Genomic DNA, 20,044 nt, shown 5'->3' with positions numbered 1-20,044 from the left:
GACAGAATCATTCTCTTCTCTGCTGGAATCCAATTCTATATCTATAGGCACACCTAATCAAGTTAACAATGGGAAGGTCATACAAAAATCAAACTGGTGGGAAAACATACCGTAATAACTATTGTCTATATTGTCTTTGGATAGCTATATTTGTATTTTCATCTGTCAAATAATGATAAATCCACTTTGATATCATTATTATTTATGTCCCTCAGCAAAAAACGTCTGCTTACTATTTCTCTTAATTCATTAAATCAACCAAGAAAATCATTCAACTGAAAAACCACATCACTGAACTTAATAAGTCGGCAACATGATAAATTACTATCTCCCCCATCAGTGCCCCAGCAATCTGTACAATGTCGGAATGTGTTTTTCTTTCTTCTCTCTGGCTGGGGGCCAAGTACAGCGAAAAGAGATTGATAACAAAACATGGCTGACTTCGCACAAAGGCTCTATTTTCGGTGTGCACTAAAGGTCAACTAAAACTGATTACAATCTCAAGTACATACTAATCATAAACCCATTTCATAAATTAAACAATGCCAACCTATGAACAAACATACATATCTGAAGGTTTTGTATGTATTGCCAAAGATTACTGCCCACACTGTAATCCCCAAAGATAAATACAAAAATCAATAACTGTAACAAATTAGCCTGACCTGGACAAAAGACTTGTATTCATACCTTTTGTCATTGTATGACCTTCAGATACATGGTGGATTTATTCTTCTGTTATGACTATAATTACATTGGCACACTTTGAGGAAGCATGTTCAGACAGAGGCCAGCATAAATCTGCTTTTGACGCATGTTCCAATTATAAGTCAGACAAATCAGTCAAGTACTTGGATTCTGCTGGTTTCCCTCAAGCACCTGACCCCAATTAATGATGGTAAACCAAAAGATAAGAAAGTGACAAACTGTGATTTAATTTTTAATAAGTTTCATGCATGAAACATGCAAACAGGATCCTTTCACATTTCAACATTTTTTACAGGACTTTCTCATTTTATCTATTTTTGTTTTCCCTTTTGAAAACCCCAAATAAGCAGAGACAAGGTCAGTGGAAAGATAAGTCAAATTTCTTTTTTTCCCTCCCACCACCTGCCATTCAGACTAATTGATAAAACAGACATGCTAGCCTGTCTGCCAAACCCTCCTGTGTACAAAACTTCTATCACCTAAACATTCCTTTCACACACCAGAGAAAAAATCTACTTATCCAAATACTACAATGTACAAAAAAAATCCCACAATGTAATGAAAAACTTACCTACAAATGCAATCACCGTAAACCATAACAAAGCCACAAAGAATCCATTGGCAACTTATTTCACATGATAAATGCATCCTATTAGTTGGTAGAAATAGGTAGAAATCTACACTGCGCTATATTCACGCACATTCCATACCATCTGACTTTCCCTCAATCCGATAATTCAAATAACGTAAGTAGAGATATGTGAGAGCTGCTAATAGGTTCTCAACTATATTTTTCACATAGAAGAAAAAAATCCAATACACTTTACATCACTGTAGTGTAACAAAATCATGCAAAGAAAATAAGTTTGAAATGAAAAATACAACTTGCCTTATGCCCCCAGGAAAATACAGCTATTCCAATTCTTAACCAAAAATTTAAAAAAAGGCAATGTACAATAACTTAATGTAAAATGAAATGTTATACAGTCTAAAGTTTACCCTGCCAAGTAATCAAATAGCAAAACCACCTGTTGATTTATTGGAAAAACACACTGAAGCAAAAACAGATAAACTTACTGAAGTTAACAATCCAAATAAGGCCTACTAAATCAATCCATCAACGACAAAATGTCCAAAAAACCAACACAACTCTGTAACAAGTTACTTCCATATGCTGCAAGCAGCACGTGGTAGGTGCAAGTGCGGGCTGTGGGAGAATTGATCCAGTACATGAGTAAATACAGTGACCTAGATCTGACATAGGCAGACCTCGCTTGTTTGTTCAATGTACAGATAGCAGTGTAGAGTAATCTATACATGGGACATTAATCATGTGAACCAGGATATTTTTACACTGTAAACATTCTCTCGAGACAAGACTGTACTATCTTAACAACATCTGGTTATAACAGTTATAGGGTTTATGCTCTTGAGTGTTTAAGATATTCCGCCTCTGGCAATAACACTGACAGTAAGCCATCAACAAAACAGCTATTATACTCTTACTTGGGGATCATCTCAAAACATTTCTTTCTTTTATGTGGGGGTCATATATAGCAGTACTCTGGCATGAACCATTGAAAAGCAACAGGTTTTATCAGGGCAATGACAGCACAGATTCCATGCTCAACAAGGCCTGCATCATATCCTTGACACATGAAATAGTAAAATTTAGTACACTTATTTTTATGGGAGAGATCAATCAGACCCGTAAGAGGAGGAGAGGAGGTTTACATTTACTCAAGTAATCAACTGGAAGAAAGTCAGTCCCATTACAGCAGAATCAGTTTGGCAGAAGCTTAGAGGAATGGTATGGTCTTATACCTTGACTACATTGAGAAGAGAGAAATACTTGAAAACATCCATCCAAAGTTTCAAAAGTTCAGGGTGACCTCTAGTGGTGCTACTTCAAAACAACTTTGGGCAATTTTGATGTAAACTGTATCCAAAAATCCGCATTTTGACTTAATGTTTTTCAAAATGTTTCTGTATGTATAAGCCAAAATCATTTCCCAAGTAACAGACAATCTTAGATGGTAAGGGGATTATGTCCCGACTATGTTAAAATTTCTCCTTAGTGGCATGACGTGGTTTTGGCCAGACATACAAAGCTGAGCTTATCCCATTTACTTTCTGTTGTTTTACCATAATGTCACTGATCAACTTTACAACTTCTCCTATATATGTTCATTCAATAATGGAAATGTTTCTTTATAGCCCAGAAGCTTATAATTCTGACTTCCCAGGAGACTAACTGGAAGACAACAAACATAAGATAATGGAAAATCGTTATATACCAATATGTACGCATTTTTCACCAAGTCTGATTTTTCAACAGTACTTCAGTTACATTTCTGCACCAAGCCTTCCACAGTTCTATGGCAGTGCTAACCTTTTACCACAAACAACTTATTGGTATGAATCTGTGGAGAGGATTGACATATAATTCTGGAGACAATTTGCCTCATCCACGACTCAAATTTGTACCTTAAACATTGCTAGACTGTTTTTCTCTGCTGTAAACAAACTGGGTGGCCACAGCTCATACTTGCACCTTAAACATTGCTAGACTGTTCTTCACCACTGTAAACAAACTGGGTGGGCAAGGCTCATACTTGCACCGTAAACATTGCTAGACTGTTCTTCTCCGCTGTAAACAAACTGGGTGGGCACGGCTCATACTTGCACCTTAAACACTGCTAGACTGTTCTTCTCCACTGTAAACAAACTGGGTGGGCACGGGTCATACTTGCACCGTAAACAATGCTAGACTGTTCTTCTCCACTGGAAACAAACTGGGTGGGCATGGCTCATACTTCCACTGTAAACATTGCTAGACTTTTCTTCCTAAGTGTAAACAAACTGGGTGGGCACAGGTCATACTTGTACCTTAAACATTGCTAGACTGTTCTTCCCCATTGTAAACAAACTGGGTGGGCACGGGTCATACTTGCACCTTAAACATTGCTAGACTGTTCTTCCCCATTGTAAACAAACTGGGTGGGCACGGGTCATACTTGCACCGTAAACATTGTTAGACTGTTCTTCTCCACTGGAAACAAACTGGGTGGGCATGGCTCATACTTGCACCGTAAACACTGCTAGACTGATCTTCCCCATTGTAAACAAACTGGGTGGGCAAAGCTCATACTTGCACCTTAAACATTGCTAGACTGTTCTTCTCCACTGTAAACAAACTGGGTGGGCACAACTCAAATTTGCACCATAAACATTGCTAGACTGTTCTTCTCCACTGGAAACAAACTGGGTGGGCACGGCTCATACTTGCACCATTAACACTGCTAGACTGTTCTTCTCCGCTGAAAACAAACTGGGTGGGCACAGCTCATACTTGCACCATAAACACTGATAGACTGTTCTCCGCTGTAAACAAACTGGGTGGGCACGGCTCATAATTGCATCTTAAACATTGCAAGACTGTTCTTCTCCGCTGTAAACAAACTGGGTGGCCATGGCTCATACTTGCACCGTAAACATTGCTAGACTGGTCTTCCCTGCTGTAAACAAACTGGGTGGGCAAGGTTCATACTTGCACCGTAAACACTGCTAGACTGTTCTTCTCCACTGTAAACAAACTGGGTGGGCATAATTCATGATACATGCATTTAAGGCAGTGAGCTCTTTTTATCGTTATGATGACTGCATAGAGAGGATACATAATCAAATGGAAATCTCCAACAATTGTTGACATTAAAACGAATCCACTACCTTAAAAACAAACATTTCAAACAAAACTTTTCTCGATCAGTCTGACAGACAATTCTGTCATATCAAAACACGTTATACCTTTCCCTTGTGCTTTTTATAACACAAGATAACCAACAAAAAAATTACTGCTATTAAAGTGGGCGGTAAAGTTGTATTTAGTTATATTTGAATGGTTTTCAAATTATAGCATGACATTAAACATCATTTACTATTTTGGTATTCAAATACTTTATCTTTGTGTTATGCTTAATCACTGGAACAAATATTTTTTCTTCACAAAAATGAAAAGAAGTTGAAATATGAGAGGATAATTTACTGACACAATATAATACATGTACGGTGACATAGCATAAAATCTAACACGTTAACTAGGATGGGAGGTGCCTTACATTCTAGAAAACCAATAAGAAATCAGGTAAAAAAAAAATTTATGCAAATATTAAAAGTAAGGTTGAAATCAACTTGAAAGTTGTGAAAGATTTCTGTATCTAGGCTGAATATTCAACATTCCAATCAGTTATGTTATTAAACTTCCTTATACCAGTCCGCCTATTATATATGAAGGATGAAACATGCAGTTGTAAGAGATCGTCAATAATTCAATTATAACTGACAATGACTGCGGAAGTAACATCTACAAACTCGTAAGCAGAACTAACACGTTATAGGGTTGTTTTATAGTATTCCATATGTGTGAAGTCTGTATCAATGAGTACCAACTTCTTTTCTGTAAGTATTATTTAACAACTTCAGCACATACATACAATGTGACGGAGAACCAACATAGGGGAACCAAACCCATCAACACTTGATCGACAATCTTGTGCTCTCCCTTTAAACCACACTAGCAAATAATTTCAACCTATTTTTTTCTATTTCATCCATGTTATGGAGAGGGGTGGGGTGGGGGGTTATAAGTCATAAACTGCATTAAGTACATGCACCTCTTTTACCTTCTCTTTATTAACTTCACATAAGTCAATAAGAAACATTTTCTAATGCTGTGCCAGACAAATATTATCTTCTAAGCATATACATTGCTCAAAAGCATGGGAAAAGAATTATGTAAGTAATTATGTTAGAATACTTGGTGATTACATGATAAAAATTGACAAGCACACACGATTTTGGACCAGTTTCAACTACAGCTCAACATTACAAGACCTTCTTACTTCCACCATTATGTCACTTTATGAGTATTGTCAGATTTTTCCATTTTTATTTTGCACAATACACTAATTGTTGTAACTGCATGGGCCTTTTTCTTACATGATGGCAACAACAATTCAAAGTTACTTGAAGTCTACTATCCAATTTCTCAGCACTGATTAATGGAAGAAACTTAGGAATGGTAACCAATGACGCCATGCAATTAACATTTGATAACAGATGCTTATAGATCTATATACAGCTGAATGGGAAAAAAAATATTTTCATAATTATAAATTATACAAGTCACTTGCGTATGATTTACTAAGGGTGGGGATCTCACCCCGAACCTTACAATGTAGGTTCAAAGCCCTGCTTTGGATATAGGAATCATTCATGGGAGAAAGCAAAATGGAAGGTCAGTGGTTCAACACAGGTGTCCGCTCCGTACCTGTAATAACATCCATCTCCACCTTAACGCTCGGAAGTTGCCATTATGTATCCATGCGACCTATAACCCTTAAAAAAGAACACTGGATACTGCAATTTCATTGTGTTGGTGTTGTTGTTCTGAAAGGATTTCATACTCCACTTCAGCAATTACCTGGTTCATTGAAGTATATTTAATTATGATATTATCCTTGCTAAATATACAATAATATTATACAAAACAGAAAAATGTCATTTTCATATGTCACACACAAAATCAATAGAACTGGTTTCCCTAACTTAGCGAAATAATGGAAAATCTGGTGTTAAACAACAGATGAAAAAATGTTTTGTCATTTCATTGATTCAGCTAAAGAAACGCTGATACACATCTTTGAAGTAATGATTTACTAGGTAATTGATGTTACTTTGTTGGAAACCCTGGCCTCATTTTGTATTGCTTATTCATTGATTCATAGAGAAGCCATTAAACAGAAATTGTACTAGAGTTCTGATAAAGCAACTGCCATGAATAATTGACCAGAATGTTACTAATATATAGCTGCACATTACTGACAAGCCTTGCCCCTAGAGCATTGAATGGAAAATCAATGCACAATTAAACAAATATCTGTGATGTCATTCATGGAGAGGCCTGCAACAAGAGAATTGTTTTACAGAATTGTATGACCCGCTGTTCCAACATGAACCAGTCCATCTCATCATTGGTAAATTAATGTAATTGTCACATATATGTTTCGTCCTAAGAGATTCCTGAGAGCATGTCACCCACTAGAAGAGACAAAACTAATGAATTGCACCACATCATTTCTTTATTTTAATATTTCTTATTTTAGTTGTGCAGGCAGACAATATCATATTTATTTCCGATGCAATCAAAACTGAAATCAAAGACATTTCTGGTCTTGAAAATAAAATGACCTGAAGATTTGTATGACTGTTACTATTCTTTCATGAGGGGTAGGAAGTCAATGGCACAAAATGTTCTTGTAAGAAGAATTTAATTTTGTTTGATGCCATACTTACAAGTATTTCTGTATTACAACAGGTCTTTAACCTACTGGTGGCACAATAATTCTGCCTTTGCGACCAGTGCAGACCAAGGTCAGTCTACACGTCCATGCAGGCAGATCATCGTCTGCACTTTCGCTATTCAGTCAGACAATTTTCATTGAACACCCCTTCAAAAAATAAATGGTATTGCCCAAATAGATTGATGGACCAGTCCATTTTAGAAATTTTGCAGGCTAAAGGTTAAGTCACTCTAAGAAGTGAACTGGCAATTTTATGACATTTTTGCTTTTAATTTTACATAAATAAATGCCAAACAGTGCACTTAAAAGAAAAATCCATTACATATAAACAATACCGGTATATATTTTCAGGATAAACAGTAAACATCGGACTTGGGTTTACCATAACACTTTCTTGATGGGATCTGAGCCCAGCTATAAAGTTAGTCATGAGTTATAAATTAAGTCAGGTACAGGTGCATAGTCTGGGAAGATCAGTTAAGCCTGGGATTTAGTGACTATGGATAACTAGAGTACCTAGATTCTGTATCAATACTACTTTGGTCTCCACAATAACTGACAACTTCCAAACATGAACTAGAGGTGGGGAACAAAATGGCTTCCTCTAACATAATCTTATCCTGACTAACCAAAACCGACTGAAAATAAATGACTGGAAACAGCAATTTAATTTGACCTGATTTTCTTAAAAGGTTATTGTACACACAAGTTTCATAATTATAGAGTAGCACCCCTATCGGAGCCGTAAATCTTTCAAACTGTTAACAAATATAAGCAATTCTCTGTAGAGCACATTATTGCATAAAAAAAGAAATTTCGATGGGAAAACTGCCAAGGCTTTTTATTTTGTCTTCTTACAAATTGATTCGTTCAAAGAGGTAGGATAAGGGTAGACGCTAATTACAAAAACTTTTCAATTCGCTTTCAATGACACTTTACTATGTTACCATACAATGCATACTAACAATAATCTCCGTGTTTAAGTGTTCTAAGGGCACTTTCTTTGAAAGAGACACTTAATATGTTATACAAAAATAGTATTTCAAACATTAACATGAGCTTCCAACCCTGAAAAGCAAACAAGGCTAAAGTACAATCAGGCTAGAAAATAAAAAAACAACCTTGTAATTCATTTCCTTTGAAAGGTCAATGTGTTTCAAAAGTTTTTCTATACTGGATTAACAATAGCTTAAGTTATGAATAGGAAATTTTATTCCGGTATAATTACTAAAGTAAGCATAATTTTAAATGATTACAATGAACCTTATTTCATGGTCCCCTCAAATTCTATTAAGCATTTACAATAGGCATTTTTGCCATCTAATGATAATCTGTTGTAAAAGTTTTCACCAAAATCTCCAGTTTTTTCTATCAAACTACTGTGAATGCAACCCTCTGTGGTCGAGTGGTTAAGGTTGCGGACTTTAATCACTTGCCCTTTACTGATGTGAGTTCAAATCCTTGCTTTGGGCACAGAATTCTTCAAGTGAAGAAGTCATCCAGCTGGCTTATGGAAGGTCAGTGGTTCTACCCTTGTGCCTTAAATTCTCAAGTTCTTATATCATCACCTCATCCAGGTCTTATATCATCGTCACATTCATGGGATCCAACTCATAATTACGCTCTCACACCATCACCTCCAAAACAGATCCAATTCAAGCTTTATGTTATCCTCTCACACAGGAAATCAACTCATAAGCTCTTCATTATGTCATTGTCTTGCTCGTGGATCTAACTAATAAGCTTTATATCAGCTCCTCTCTCAGGAATCCAACTCATAAGCGTTTTATCATCACCTTGTCCAGGGAAGCTTTATATCATTATTTCAAGCAGGGACCCTACTCAAAAGCTGTTATATCACCATCTTGCCCAGGAAATCAACTCATAAGCTTTATACCATTGTCACGTCCAGTGACCTCATTTTTAAGCTTTGTATCATCGTCACATCCAGGGACCTAACTCATGAGCTTTACATCATAGTTACGTCCTGGGACCTAACTCATAAGCTTTATACCATTGTCACATCCAGGGACCTAACTCATAAGCTTTACATCATAGTTACGTCCAGGGACCAAATTCATAAGCTTTATATCATCGTCACGTCCAGGGACCTCATTTTTAAGCTTTGTATCATTGTCTCGTCCAGGGACCTAACTCATGAGCTTAACATCATAGTTACGTCCAGGAACCTAACTCATAAGCTTTATACATCGTCACGTCCAGGGACCTCATTTTTAAGTTTTGTATCATCGTCTCGTCCAGGAACCTCATTTTTAAGCTCTGTATCATCGTCTCGTCCAGGACAAGACCTCATTTTTAAGCTTTGTATCATCATTAGGTCCAGGGACCTAACTCATAAGCTTTACTCATAGTTACGTCCAGGGACCTCATTTTTAAGCTTTGTATCATCATCTCGTCCAGTGACCTAACTCATAAGCTTTACATAATAGTTACGTCCAGGGACCTAACTCAAAAGCTTTATCATCGTCACGTCCAGGGCCCTCATTTTTAAGCTTTGTATCATCGTCTCGTCCAGGGACCTAACTCATAAGCTTTACATAATAGTTACGTCCAGGGACCTAACTCATAAGCATTATCATCGTCACGTCCAGGGACCTCATTTTTAAGCTTTGTATCATCGTCTCGTCCAGGGACCTAACTCATAAGCTTAACACCATGGTCACATCAAGGGACTTAACTCATAAGCTTTATACCATTATCATTGTCAGGGTCCTAATTGTATCATTGTCACACCAATCTAACTAATAAACTTAATACTAGTGTTCCGCACAAGGATCCAACTCATAAGCTCTTGACTAGTAGTCTTGTGCTTTTTTTTACAACTGACGGGACAACAAATTTTTTTTTTTTAAATAGCCTATTATTGATGTTTTATGCACTTTATATGCTAGGTCACTGACCAAGCAATTTATTCTGTTATCAATCTATTTAAAGCGCCACCAGTTACTGTCAAACAAACTGTTTGTTTGTTTGCAGTTAATTGAGAAACACTTGTAAAAGCAGAACATTTTGTCAAGGGTTTCTTTTGCCAATTTTCTAACTGTATTTGCAAAAACAATTACTGAAACAAGTGTTTATTATCATTATTATTATAACAAGTTATAAAAGTTTCATAGTTTACTTTAACGAATATTTTACCTTTGTGTACCACTTCCAGTTTTTCAGGTAGAAAACTTCTATACTTAAGCAGTGTTCCTGGATTCAGTACCAATAACAAGCAATTTGACAACTTTTCAATCACAAATGGAACACGAACGCACTGCCTGCAGGAACACACACTTCCCTAGGACTAACCTGTGACAACCTGACTGAAGTCCTGCACTACATGCAATGTTAAAAATGTTGAGGCTGACCCGACTTACATTCTTCTACTTCTATTCCCTAAGTTACACCAAGGCCCAATAATGCTTTCTAATCATTAACTCCCATCACGTCTAGATTTGTCATGGAGACACAATTTCATTATTGTACATTTTTTTCTCGGTTTCTGGTCTATAATAACTCTATAATAACTCTATAATTCACAATAACTTTACATAAACTATAGACCAACAACTCAATTTATCTATGGGCTTTAATGGGCTTGTTTGTGTTCTACTGTTGACAGAGATCTTCTGACTTTGCACTCGATCGCCTATCTCTTCAATCTCTCTAGTTGTTTAGGGAATCAAACATTTATCAAAGATAACTCATTAATGACATCTTCAAGCCCTCATAACATTCTGTACTTGGTCTCCTTTATATTGAATCAAGGTCAGTGGCCTTTCAGATAAAATATCGTCTCTATATGGCCATGAATAATAATTATCTTACATTTTTAATATACAGTCAAACCCATCTGTAAACAGCTGAAAAGTGGTCTTTATCAACCTTTAGCCTGCTAAATTTCTAAAATGGACTGGTCCATCTTTCAATTTGGGCAGCACTACTTATTCGAAGGAGTGTTCAATCAAAATTTACTGACTGAATAGCGAACATTGCAGACCATTCTTCTTCTTCATTCGCCCTACACAGTCAGACCAGTAGCCTCAATGAAACTTGTGGTTTACCACAGATCCTCAATACCTCCATACAGTTTCTGGCAGATTTAAGAAATAATTTATAGCAAAAGAGTGTTTCAACACTATTTATGCATGATGGGCGGTTATACGATGCGCTCAATAATTTCACAAGGGCGCAGCCCGAGTGAAATTATTTGTACGACGCATTACTGCCAGAGTGTATAAATAGTGTTAAAACACGGTTCTGCTATGAATTATTTTGATTCTAATATGCTCTTAATGTAAAACAGTAGATAAAATACAGTAGCACTCTTTCTTGGTCGCAACAAAAACACTGACGTCACCGCACGTTAACATGACATCATTCATTTTAACAGATAAAAGCATATTAGAATGAGGTATCTATCGGCCAAGTCGCAGCTCTCTCCTGGTCATGCCTTTTACATTTCTGGAGTATATGCTCTGTAGTCTGATCTTTCTCACCACATGGACAGGTTAGTGATGATGCCAGTCTGTATTTCTTGTACATGTGAGCATTGAGCTTGTTGTGCCCTGAGCGAAGCCTAACCAGCATCACTTGTTCTGACCAATCAAGGAGATGAAGAGCATCTTCCTCTATCCTTGGTCTCGCTAGTGCCTTGACGATGGTGACTTTCTCCTTGTAGCTCACAGGTGTTGTTGGTTGTTTTGACTGAGCTCCTAGTTTAGCCAGCTCAGGTCTGCCTCTTCATTGCCTGCATGTCCAAAATGGGATGGAATCCACTGAAGTGCTACTTTGCAGGTGATACTCAGGCTCTGCATTCTCATGGCTAGCTGCGGAGCTTTATTGTTGATCAGAGCTTCCATGACAGACAGTGCATCTGTGAGAAAGACGACTGAGGAGCTATCTTCTGCCGAGTCTTCAATCATTGAGACGGCCTTCATGAGTGCTTCAGTCTCTGCCTTGTAATTGTTGCAGTGTTTTCCTGCGGCTGCATGAGGTGTTTCTCTCTTGTCAGATGGGTATAGAATGAAAACTCCTGCTCCTCCATCTTTGATGGTGCATATGGCTAGTGTGTGCTTAGTCGCAAAGGCAGAATTACTTGCCGCCAGCAGGCTAAGTGTTAAGCAGATGATAAGGAGTTAGAACTCGAACTAGAACTACTCACTTACCGACCTTCTAATGAATTAGTAATTACCCTGCAAAAGTTAATTTTATTAGGTCATTAAATTATCTACAACCAATACAAGAGAGTAAAAAACTTGAAAATCTCTCGTAGATTATTACGTGTCTAGACTACACTGTAACTGACTGAACATACAAATGACTGGCAACTGATTCGTTAGCTTAAAAGTTCCTGAAAGTACCCCTACCATATTCCACTTAAAGTGAATGAGGGCTCTTGACTTTATCTGCTGACTCTGCTCTCAATAAGAACACTAACCGCTAAGGACACATTTATTTCTACAACAAAGGTTTCAGATCTAACACTGAAAGAAACCTTCATAAGCCCTGGGGATATTATTTCAGAAAATGGCAAGCAACTGGGTAAAACTATCAACCTTCCATAAGCCACCTTAACTGAGCTTCCTCAAATGAAAGAATTCTACATGCCAATTAAGTAAAGTTTTGAAGCCAATGTGGTAAGGGTAGTCCATTTCCTTGTCAGTCACTTATAACTTAAGCATCATACAGTTAACTTTGTTTAACTTAAACCAACTTGAAATAAATGTTGTATATTACTGTCACTATTACATCAAGAGATATAGTGAAATTTGTATTTCACACTGTTACCTTGATTAAAGTTTAAACAAACAATGACATATACAAGTTCAAATATCGTTATCTACATACATTATATCTTACATACCTATGTAACACTAGCATATAAAATCTAGAACTATATATATATGAAGTACGTTTGCTACTAGGGCTGTCCAGTAACTAGTTATTTCTTTTCATAGCCTAATAAAATGTAAATTATAAGAGTTCATGTGGAAATTTCAAATAAACAAGGAACTGTGTTTTCAAAACACAAAATCATGCCCTCAGGTGTATTACCAAAGATATTTTTTTGGGGGGTTTTAAGTTCGGAGGAGAAAATCATATGCAGGTCAAGGTCATCTATATATAGCTCAGTTTGTAGGTCTCGCCACAAGATTTGTTGAATGCGAGTATGATATAAATTGGGTCATTTATGTGGGCTGTAGGACTAAAATGTTGTATATTAAGGTTTTGAGTCTGAAGGTCATATGAGGGTCAAGGTTGTTTATATATAGGTCAGTTTGTAGGTCTTAAGTGTGAGTATGAACTAAATCAAGTCATTAATGTATGCTGTAAGCACTCTGGTTCGTTCAGACGGATGAACAAACAGATGAACGGACAGTGCAATCACTATATGCCTGAGTGCATACAAAAATGCCCTACTAACTTAAAATTGTCGGATTTTGAATTATCCGAAATGCTCATGTCTACTAATGGTATAGATTGTGATATAATAATAAATGAAAAGAAGATTTTCCTTCCTGTTGAACATGGTGCTTGTGTAAAATAAAAAAGAAACACTGCTGTCATTATAAAAGATCACCCTTCTTAGTAACCATTGCAACCTTCTGAATCCTTTGTGGATATTATATATTGTATAAAAGTGTATATTTACTTTTTATCACTGGAAAAATTTTTCCAGCACATGATCTGTACCTTTATCATTCAAACTTTCAGTAAACTCTTCGCCCCTGATTTCAAAACAACACCTGTTACAGGTTCATATTTAACCTCATTTCTACATTAATCCATATTCTTTCCATATCTGCTATTTCAAACAGAACTTTTTCTATATAAATTATGATCAATAAACAAAGAGTAATAAAACCTGGGATAATATTGATCAATTACACAGACCACTATTAAAGTTATATCATCATGTAAGTACCAGGACTGCACTAAAAGGATTGCACCACTAATCAATGTTTTACTGTAACCCTCGATGATTTGACAGCACAATGCTAGCAACAGCTGAGGAAAAATCAATCTCACTCCTATCCAATTTCAGTTGCTCTCTACTGGTACCTAATTAACATTGCCAGAATGTCAGGTCCACAGACAATTCCTTGACTAATGAAGACCATTTCTACTAAGTACAATTATTAGATGTAAACCTTACCCTAATGAATCAGCCTGAGAGAGGACAGACATTACAATGTCCTGAAATTGTCACAGAAAAATGTCCGCCATACCCAAGGATCGAACCTGCAACCTGCAGATTGGTATCCCTGTAGTCATTATACCAAGCTGTCCAGACAGGCTTTGGATCCTTATACCATAAAACCTTCTCCTTGTTGACCTTTTTCAATCAGTTATATAATCATAATAGCCTTTTCAGAAATGTATAACATAGGTGAGGGAACAACATGCCATAAACTACTGATAAGAAGAGAACACATTTCAATCCAGGGAATTCGAAACCATATTTTTGTTGAACAGAAAAGCTCTTTGTAGTACTTGTTTACATTTGAACGAAATGTAGGCTATTTGTTTTTATCTAAAATGTACTTTGCCCCATTGCATTTCAAGAGTATCATTATCTGACATTCTTATTTACTTACAGGTGGAAAGGCCTGATAAAGCCTAAACAAAGTAAATATACCTAATACCCTTAGTAAAGACTTTTTTTGTGTGTGGAGGGTGGGGGGTCGCAATAATTTTGTTCTAAAGCATGTCTCTGTACAACCTGGAGTTAAAAAAAACTCCATGAAACATGAACTTGCATGTTCTGTTGCCAGGTAACACATAAATTACTTACTTCAACTAAAAACTTCTGTCTCATTGCTGGTATCTGTACATAAACAACTAAAAGACCAGGACTTTACGTTGTTTCCTACACCATCTACAATACTGTGACTAGACAATTATTTGTAAACCAAGGCCCTACATTGAATTTGGAGACCAGTCTAAGAACTTCAGCATGTGACTGGTTGTTCTTGAACACTATCTCAAAACTAATCGATCACAAGGCAGCATGCCTAGATTGGTCCCCAAACTTACCATCAATCAAAACACATTACTACAAAGGTCAAGGTCACTGTAAATTGTTACTTACAGTTGAGGAATTTTGTTGTTCCTTCTCCTGTTTGACCGCACGGGGGCGTCGTCTCGGAGCTATTCCACCAATCTCCACACCACGGAGAATTGAATCAACAACTGAAAAGAAAAAAAAGAACAGATCATTAGAATATTATGAGACCCTGAACGTCACAAAACTGCAATAAATCATCATGCAATATCTTTTCCTGAAATAACTCCTGAATTTTAATCAGTACTGCATTAAAATATGCCATAAACATCTGGCTGCTAGACAGTATCTTGCCAAGATAAACAGAGATAAATAGACATGAAAACAATTCCACCTGACACACTAACTCTTTTCTCCTAGCAAATATTTTATTCTCTTTGTTCTAAAGAAGCATGGATAATCTATATTATTTTTTTCTCTTGCTACTGTCTGCAGCCTGTTATTGAGGAAGAGCTGTTTAATTCTATCCTGTCTATTGACAACATCAACCAGACTTATACATTCTCAATTATTGCATTTTCTAAAGTCACTGCTGGTCTTAGATTTGTCAAAGGATTTCAGTTTTTATACTTCATAGCTACACAACTACACATAATTTTGCAAACCTATTATTTTTCTGAATATACCCTCTCTACCCATTCTTTCTTTCACCAGCACATAACCACACCCATCTTACCAACTGTATATTACAATATCTGATCTAAAATGGTTCACAGCAATCCCTATTACAAAAGACTTATTTACAACTGTTTTCTGCCAAGCTTTTCAAACATAAAAAAACAGAGCAAAAAAACCCCATCAAAACAAAGATTGAGTTACCACAAATATCATGACAAACTATTATTTGTGAAGAACTGGGTAAAAACTCAAGCAATCTGAGTAGTATCACTGAAATCTGACACTGATCTCATACATGATTATACAACATTCTAAACCAGCAATAAAACAAGGAAATATCAGGAATATTACCAGGTTCATTTTCAGAGAGAACTTCTTGTTTAATTCCCACACAAAATGGATCAGTTATAACATGCCCTCTATCCTGACCTGAAAAACTATATTCATTACACGGGTATGTATGTGTATAAGTCTGTTCCATTACTGGTATCAACTTTTGAACTGCTGAACTGTTAGAGCCGTGGAAATCATGACAGATTCCGCCAGCACTGTGGGCTTCCAAGAACATCAGCTGTTGACCTTCATTTGGCGAGGAGAAGTGACCTCCTAAAGCGGGCTCAGACATGTGATACACCTGCAAGTGTCTTGGGTTACACTCGTACAGGGCACGTACATCTGTGAAACCAGTTTGTTGGAAACTAGGCTGGAATCCAGGCTGGAAACTAGGCATTCTCAGGTCACGATAGGGAAACATTCCGCTAACTCCTGGTCGGTAATGACCTCCTGACTCTCGTAACTGACTCATATCCATATACATAGCCATATTACACTGAAAATCCATATTTACAAATTCTCCTATTGAAACAAAACAATCAAACTGTTAAGTCTTCCAAAACGGCAAAAATACCCATCAACAAACAAATAACTCGCTAAATCATATTTAACACCAAAGCTCATTATACACAGAAAATTTCAAACTGAATACAAGGGCAAATTCCTAACTCAAAAATCTCCACTCCCCTCATCAAAACAAGCTCACATGAAGCGAGAAAAGCAAGTTGACATTAAGAACATAATCTTACAAATCCAAAAACCTCCTACCTTGCGACTGAGTCAGTTGTAAACCACAATAACCCCCACTGTAAGTACATCCGTGACTAACAAAAACTGTTTTCAAGTGTCTGGTTTCCGGCAGTGATATCGTTCACCTATAAAATCCTTTGCGTCATTATCATCACCTCTATAAACTGGATTTGTCTGTGTGTCAATAGATAAACCTATCCTTTCATTATCCTCACTGCGGAACATTTAACAATCTTTTCAAACTATTTACATTCTAAAACCCTAGTGAAGGTCGATATTAAACACTTCAAATCGGAATAATCAAATTTCTGTTCTGCTCAAATACATTCGGAGGTAAGCCCTATACAGCTATAACTGTTAAACCAATATTACTACTTCAATAGCTGGTATTCACTCTCCGACATTTGAAATGATATAAATGTCATAAAGGATAATAAACATTTTTTGTGCATTTCATGATGCGCGGCATTGGTTTAAACACTGCATGGGTTAAATTTATGATCGAATAAATTTTCTTTACATAAATTTCAATAGAAGTAAACATAATAATATAACATTAATGGCATACTAAAAGAACTTGCGGCTATGAATATTTAAAACGTTGTACTTTATATATTATTTTTCTGTACGGCCACAACATTAATAATGAAACGTTACGTCAATACCGAGAGCATCAAATACAAAACAATTGTATTGGCATCACGAAAACTGTTTCTACTAGTATATTAGGTAAAGAAGGCAGTTTATTTTATCACCAGACATAAAATACAAGCATACACTCAAATGTAACATAATCATGACTTTAGAATAGAATTTTTCTTGAAAGAACTAGTGCAATGATCAAAACTTTCAACAACTCCAGTAAGGCTGTTGGCAATCGTATTACGAAATGAAAGCGAACAACAAAAACCACAAAAGGTAAATATTCTTAGAAAACTGCATCATAAAAAAAAAAACAACATCTTATACAGATGTTTCAAATCTTTATGTATAATATACACAAGGAGGAAATGCAGTATCTTACACAGTAACTCAATAAATTCTCACCTTAACCATGTAAATCCGCAAAAAAACATCTTTATGCACTTTCCTAAACAACAGGTTTTCATGTTGCAGACAAACTCTAGTAATGAAATGAGAAAGATAGGAGAAAAAGACAGCTCAGAGGATAGTATTGATCTGATAATGTATTTGATTTAAGTCTATCTCTCTCCTCCCTCCTACTGTAAGCTACTTGACAGATCTCTGTATCAATCAAGTGTCACTTGCTGGCAGAAAAACACAACTCTACATTGATTTATATACTGCAAAGGTGAATTACAAAACTATTCCATTTTCAGTTAATATTCAGCCTTCAAACGTTTGAAAGATGTACTGGTGTCGCATCTGTTATGCATCTGTTATGCTATGTTGTAAGTTGCCACGATATCTACAAAGATGATATCTACAGACAAGCTATGTTTTAACGATATCTGCAGAGATGCTGTGTTGCAATGATATCTACAGAGATGCTGTGTTGCATTGATACCTACAGGGATGCTGTGTTGCAATGATATCTATAGAGATGCTGTGTTGCATAGATATCTACTGGGATGCTGTGTTGCATTGATACCTACAGAGATGCTGTGTTGCAATGATATCTATAAAGATGCTGTGTTGCAATGATATCTATAGAGATGCTGTGTTGCATAGATATCTACTGGGATGCTGTGTTGCATTGATACCTACAGAGATGCTGTGATACAATGATATCTACACAGATGCTGTGTTGCATTAATATCTACAATGATGCTGTGTTGCATTGATCTTTTAAGATGCTGTGTTGCAATGATACTTACAGGGATGCTGTGTTGCATGATATCTACAGAGATGCTGTGTTGCAATGATATCTACAGAGATGCTGTGTTGCAATGATATCTACAGAGATGCCGCGTTGTATTGGTATCTACAGAGATACTGTGTTACATTGATATCTACAATGTCTACAGGGATGCTATGTTACAATGATACCTACAGGGATGATGTGTTGTCATTATGTCAACAGGGTTGCTATGTTACAATGATATCTATAGGGATGCTGTGTTGCAATGATATCTACAGACATGTTACAATGATATCTCCATATGCTGTGCTGTGATATCTACAAAGATGCTGTGTTGCAATGATATCTACAAAGATGCTGTGTTGCGATTATATCTATGCAGATGCTGTGTTGAGGTGATATCTACTGAGATGCTGTGTTGAGGTGATATCTACGCAGATGCTGTGTTGAGGTGATATCTACAAAGTTGCAGTGTTGAGGTGATATCTACTGAGATGCTGTGTTGAGGTGATATCTACGCAAATGCTGTGTTGAGGTGATATCTACTGAGATGATATGCTGCAATGACATTGATCAACAAAGACACTACTGTGATAATATTATCTACACAGATAATGTGTGTTTGCTTTCAGAGATGCTGTGTTATGACATCCATAAACACAATGTCATATGACATGACTTAAAGGACATAAAGACCACTTCAGTATGCTAAAGCATTAAACATCTTAGTTCAGCATATTGTATTTCTATCATATGAAAGGGACAGCTGGTTGTCTTGGCATCTTGTCCTGAAAGCCTTGGCTACAGTAGCAAGCCAACAAAAACAAACAACAACCAGACAAGAACATGGCATTCACGGTATTATTAATCATATAAAACACTTGAGAGCAGACCTCTTGAACCAATACTTCATCTACACTATATCAGATAAGGTGTCAGTGAAATATAGACATGGTCCCAGTGATTTATCAGCCCCAATATTATTCTCTCAATAAGAATCACTGCAGACACATTGATTATTTTCATTCCATTAACTCTCCAGTCTTATCAAATTGATCCATAAATTCCAATTACTTCCTAACAATGCATGGAAACATTGGTGCCAAATCAATAGAAGTACCAACAGCCACTGAACCAGATATTCTCTCTCTTGGAAATGTGGGGGAAGGTGTTTTTTGTCATCAATTAAATCTGCTTCCAGTCTCAGCATGGCAGAGAAAGTAATCAAATTTAATGATAAATATTTTACTAGGAGAGTAATCAACTTAGTAATTAGACATTCTTCCTGAAGGTCAAGGTCATTTGCTTAAAATTAAGCTAATGTTATCACCCTGATCAGAGTTTTCTCAGGAAATGTAATTACAAAACTCCTGGAGA

General features: G+C 36.5%; 1 protein-coding gene across 4 annotated transcripts in view; it reads right to left on the bottom strand.

Annotated features, from left to right (window-relative positions):
* The window catches only part of LOC123547522 (daf-12-interacting protein 1-like), a 115,846-nt gene that overhangs the window by 33,250 nt on the left and 62,552 nt on the right, over positions 1-20,044 (bottom strand). For 2 of the 4 annotated variants that reach the window (XM_053551773.1, XM_053551774.1), the window contains exon 6: positions 15,172-15,272. In XM_053551773.1, coding sequence (XP_053407748.1) covers positions 15,172-15,272 — 101 coding nt within the window. Of the gene's footprint in view, positions 1-15,171; positions 15,273-16,113; positions 16,773-16,863; positions 16,903-20,044 lie in introns of those variants that run through there. The other 2 variants (XM_053551777.1, XM_053551775.1) reach the window with 2 other exon arrangements.

This window comes from Mercenaria mercenaria, chromosome 9 (genome assembly GCF_021730395.1).
Source record: "Mercenaria mercenaria strain notata chromosome 9, MADL_Memer_1, whole genome shotgun sequence".
Taxonomy (NCBI): Eukaryota; Metazoa; Mollusca; class Bivalvia; order Venerida; family Veneridae; genus Mercenaria; species Mercenaria mercenaria.
This window is presented reverse-complemented; position numbering and strand designations above follow the sequence as displayed.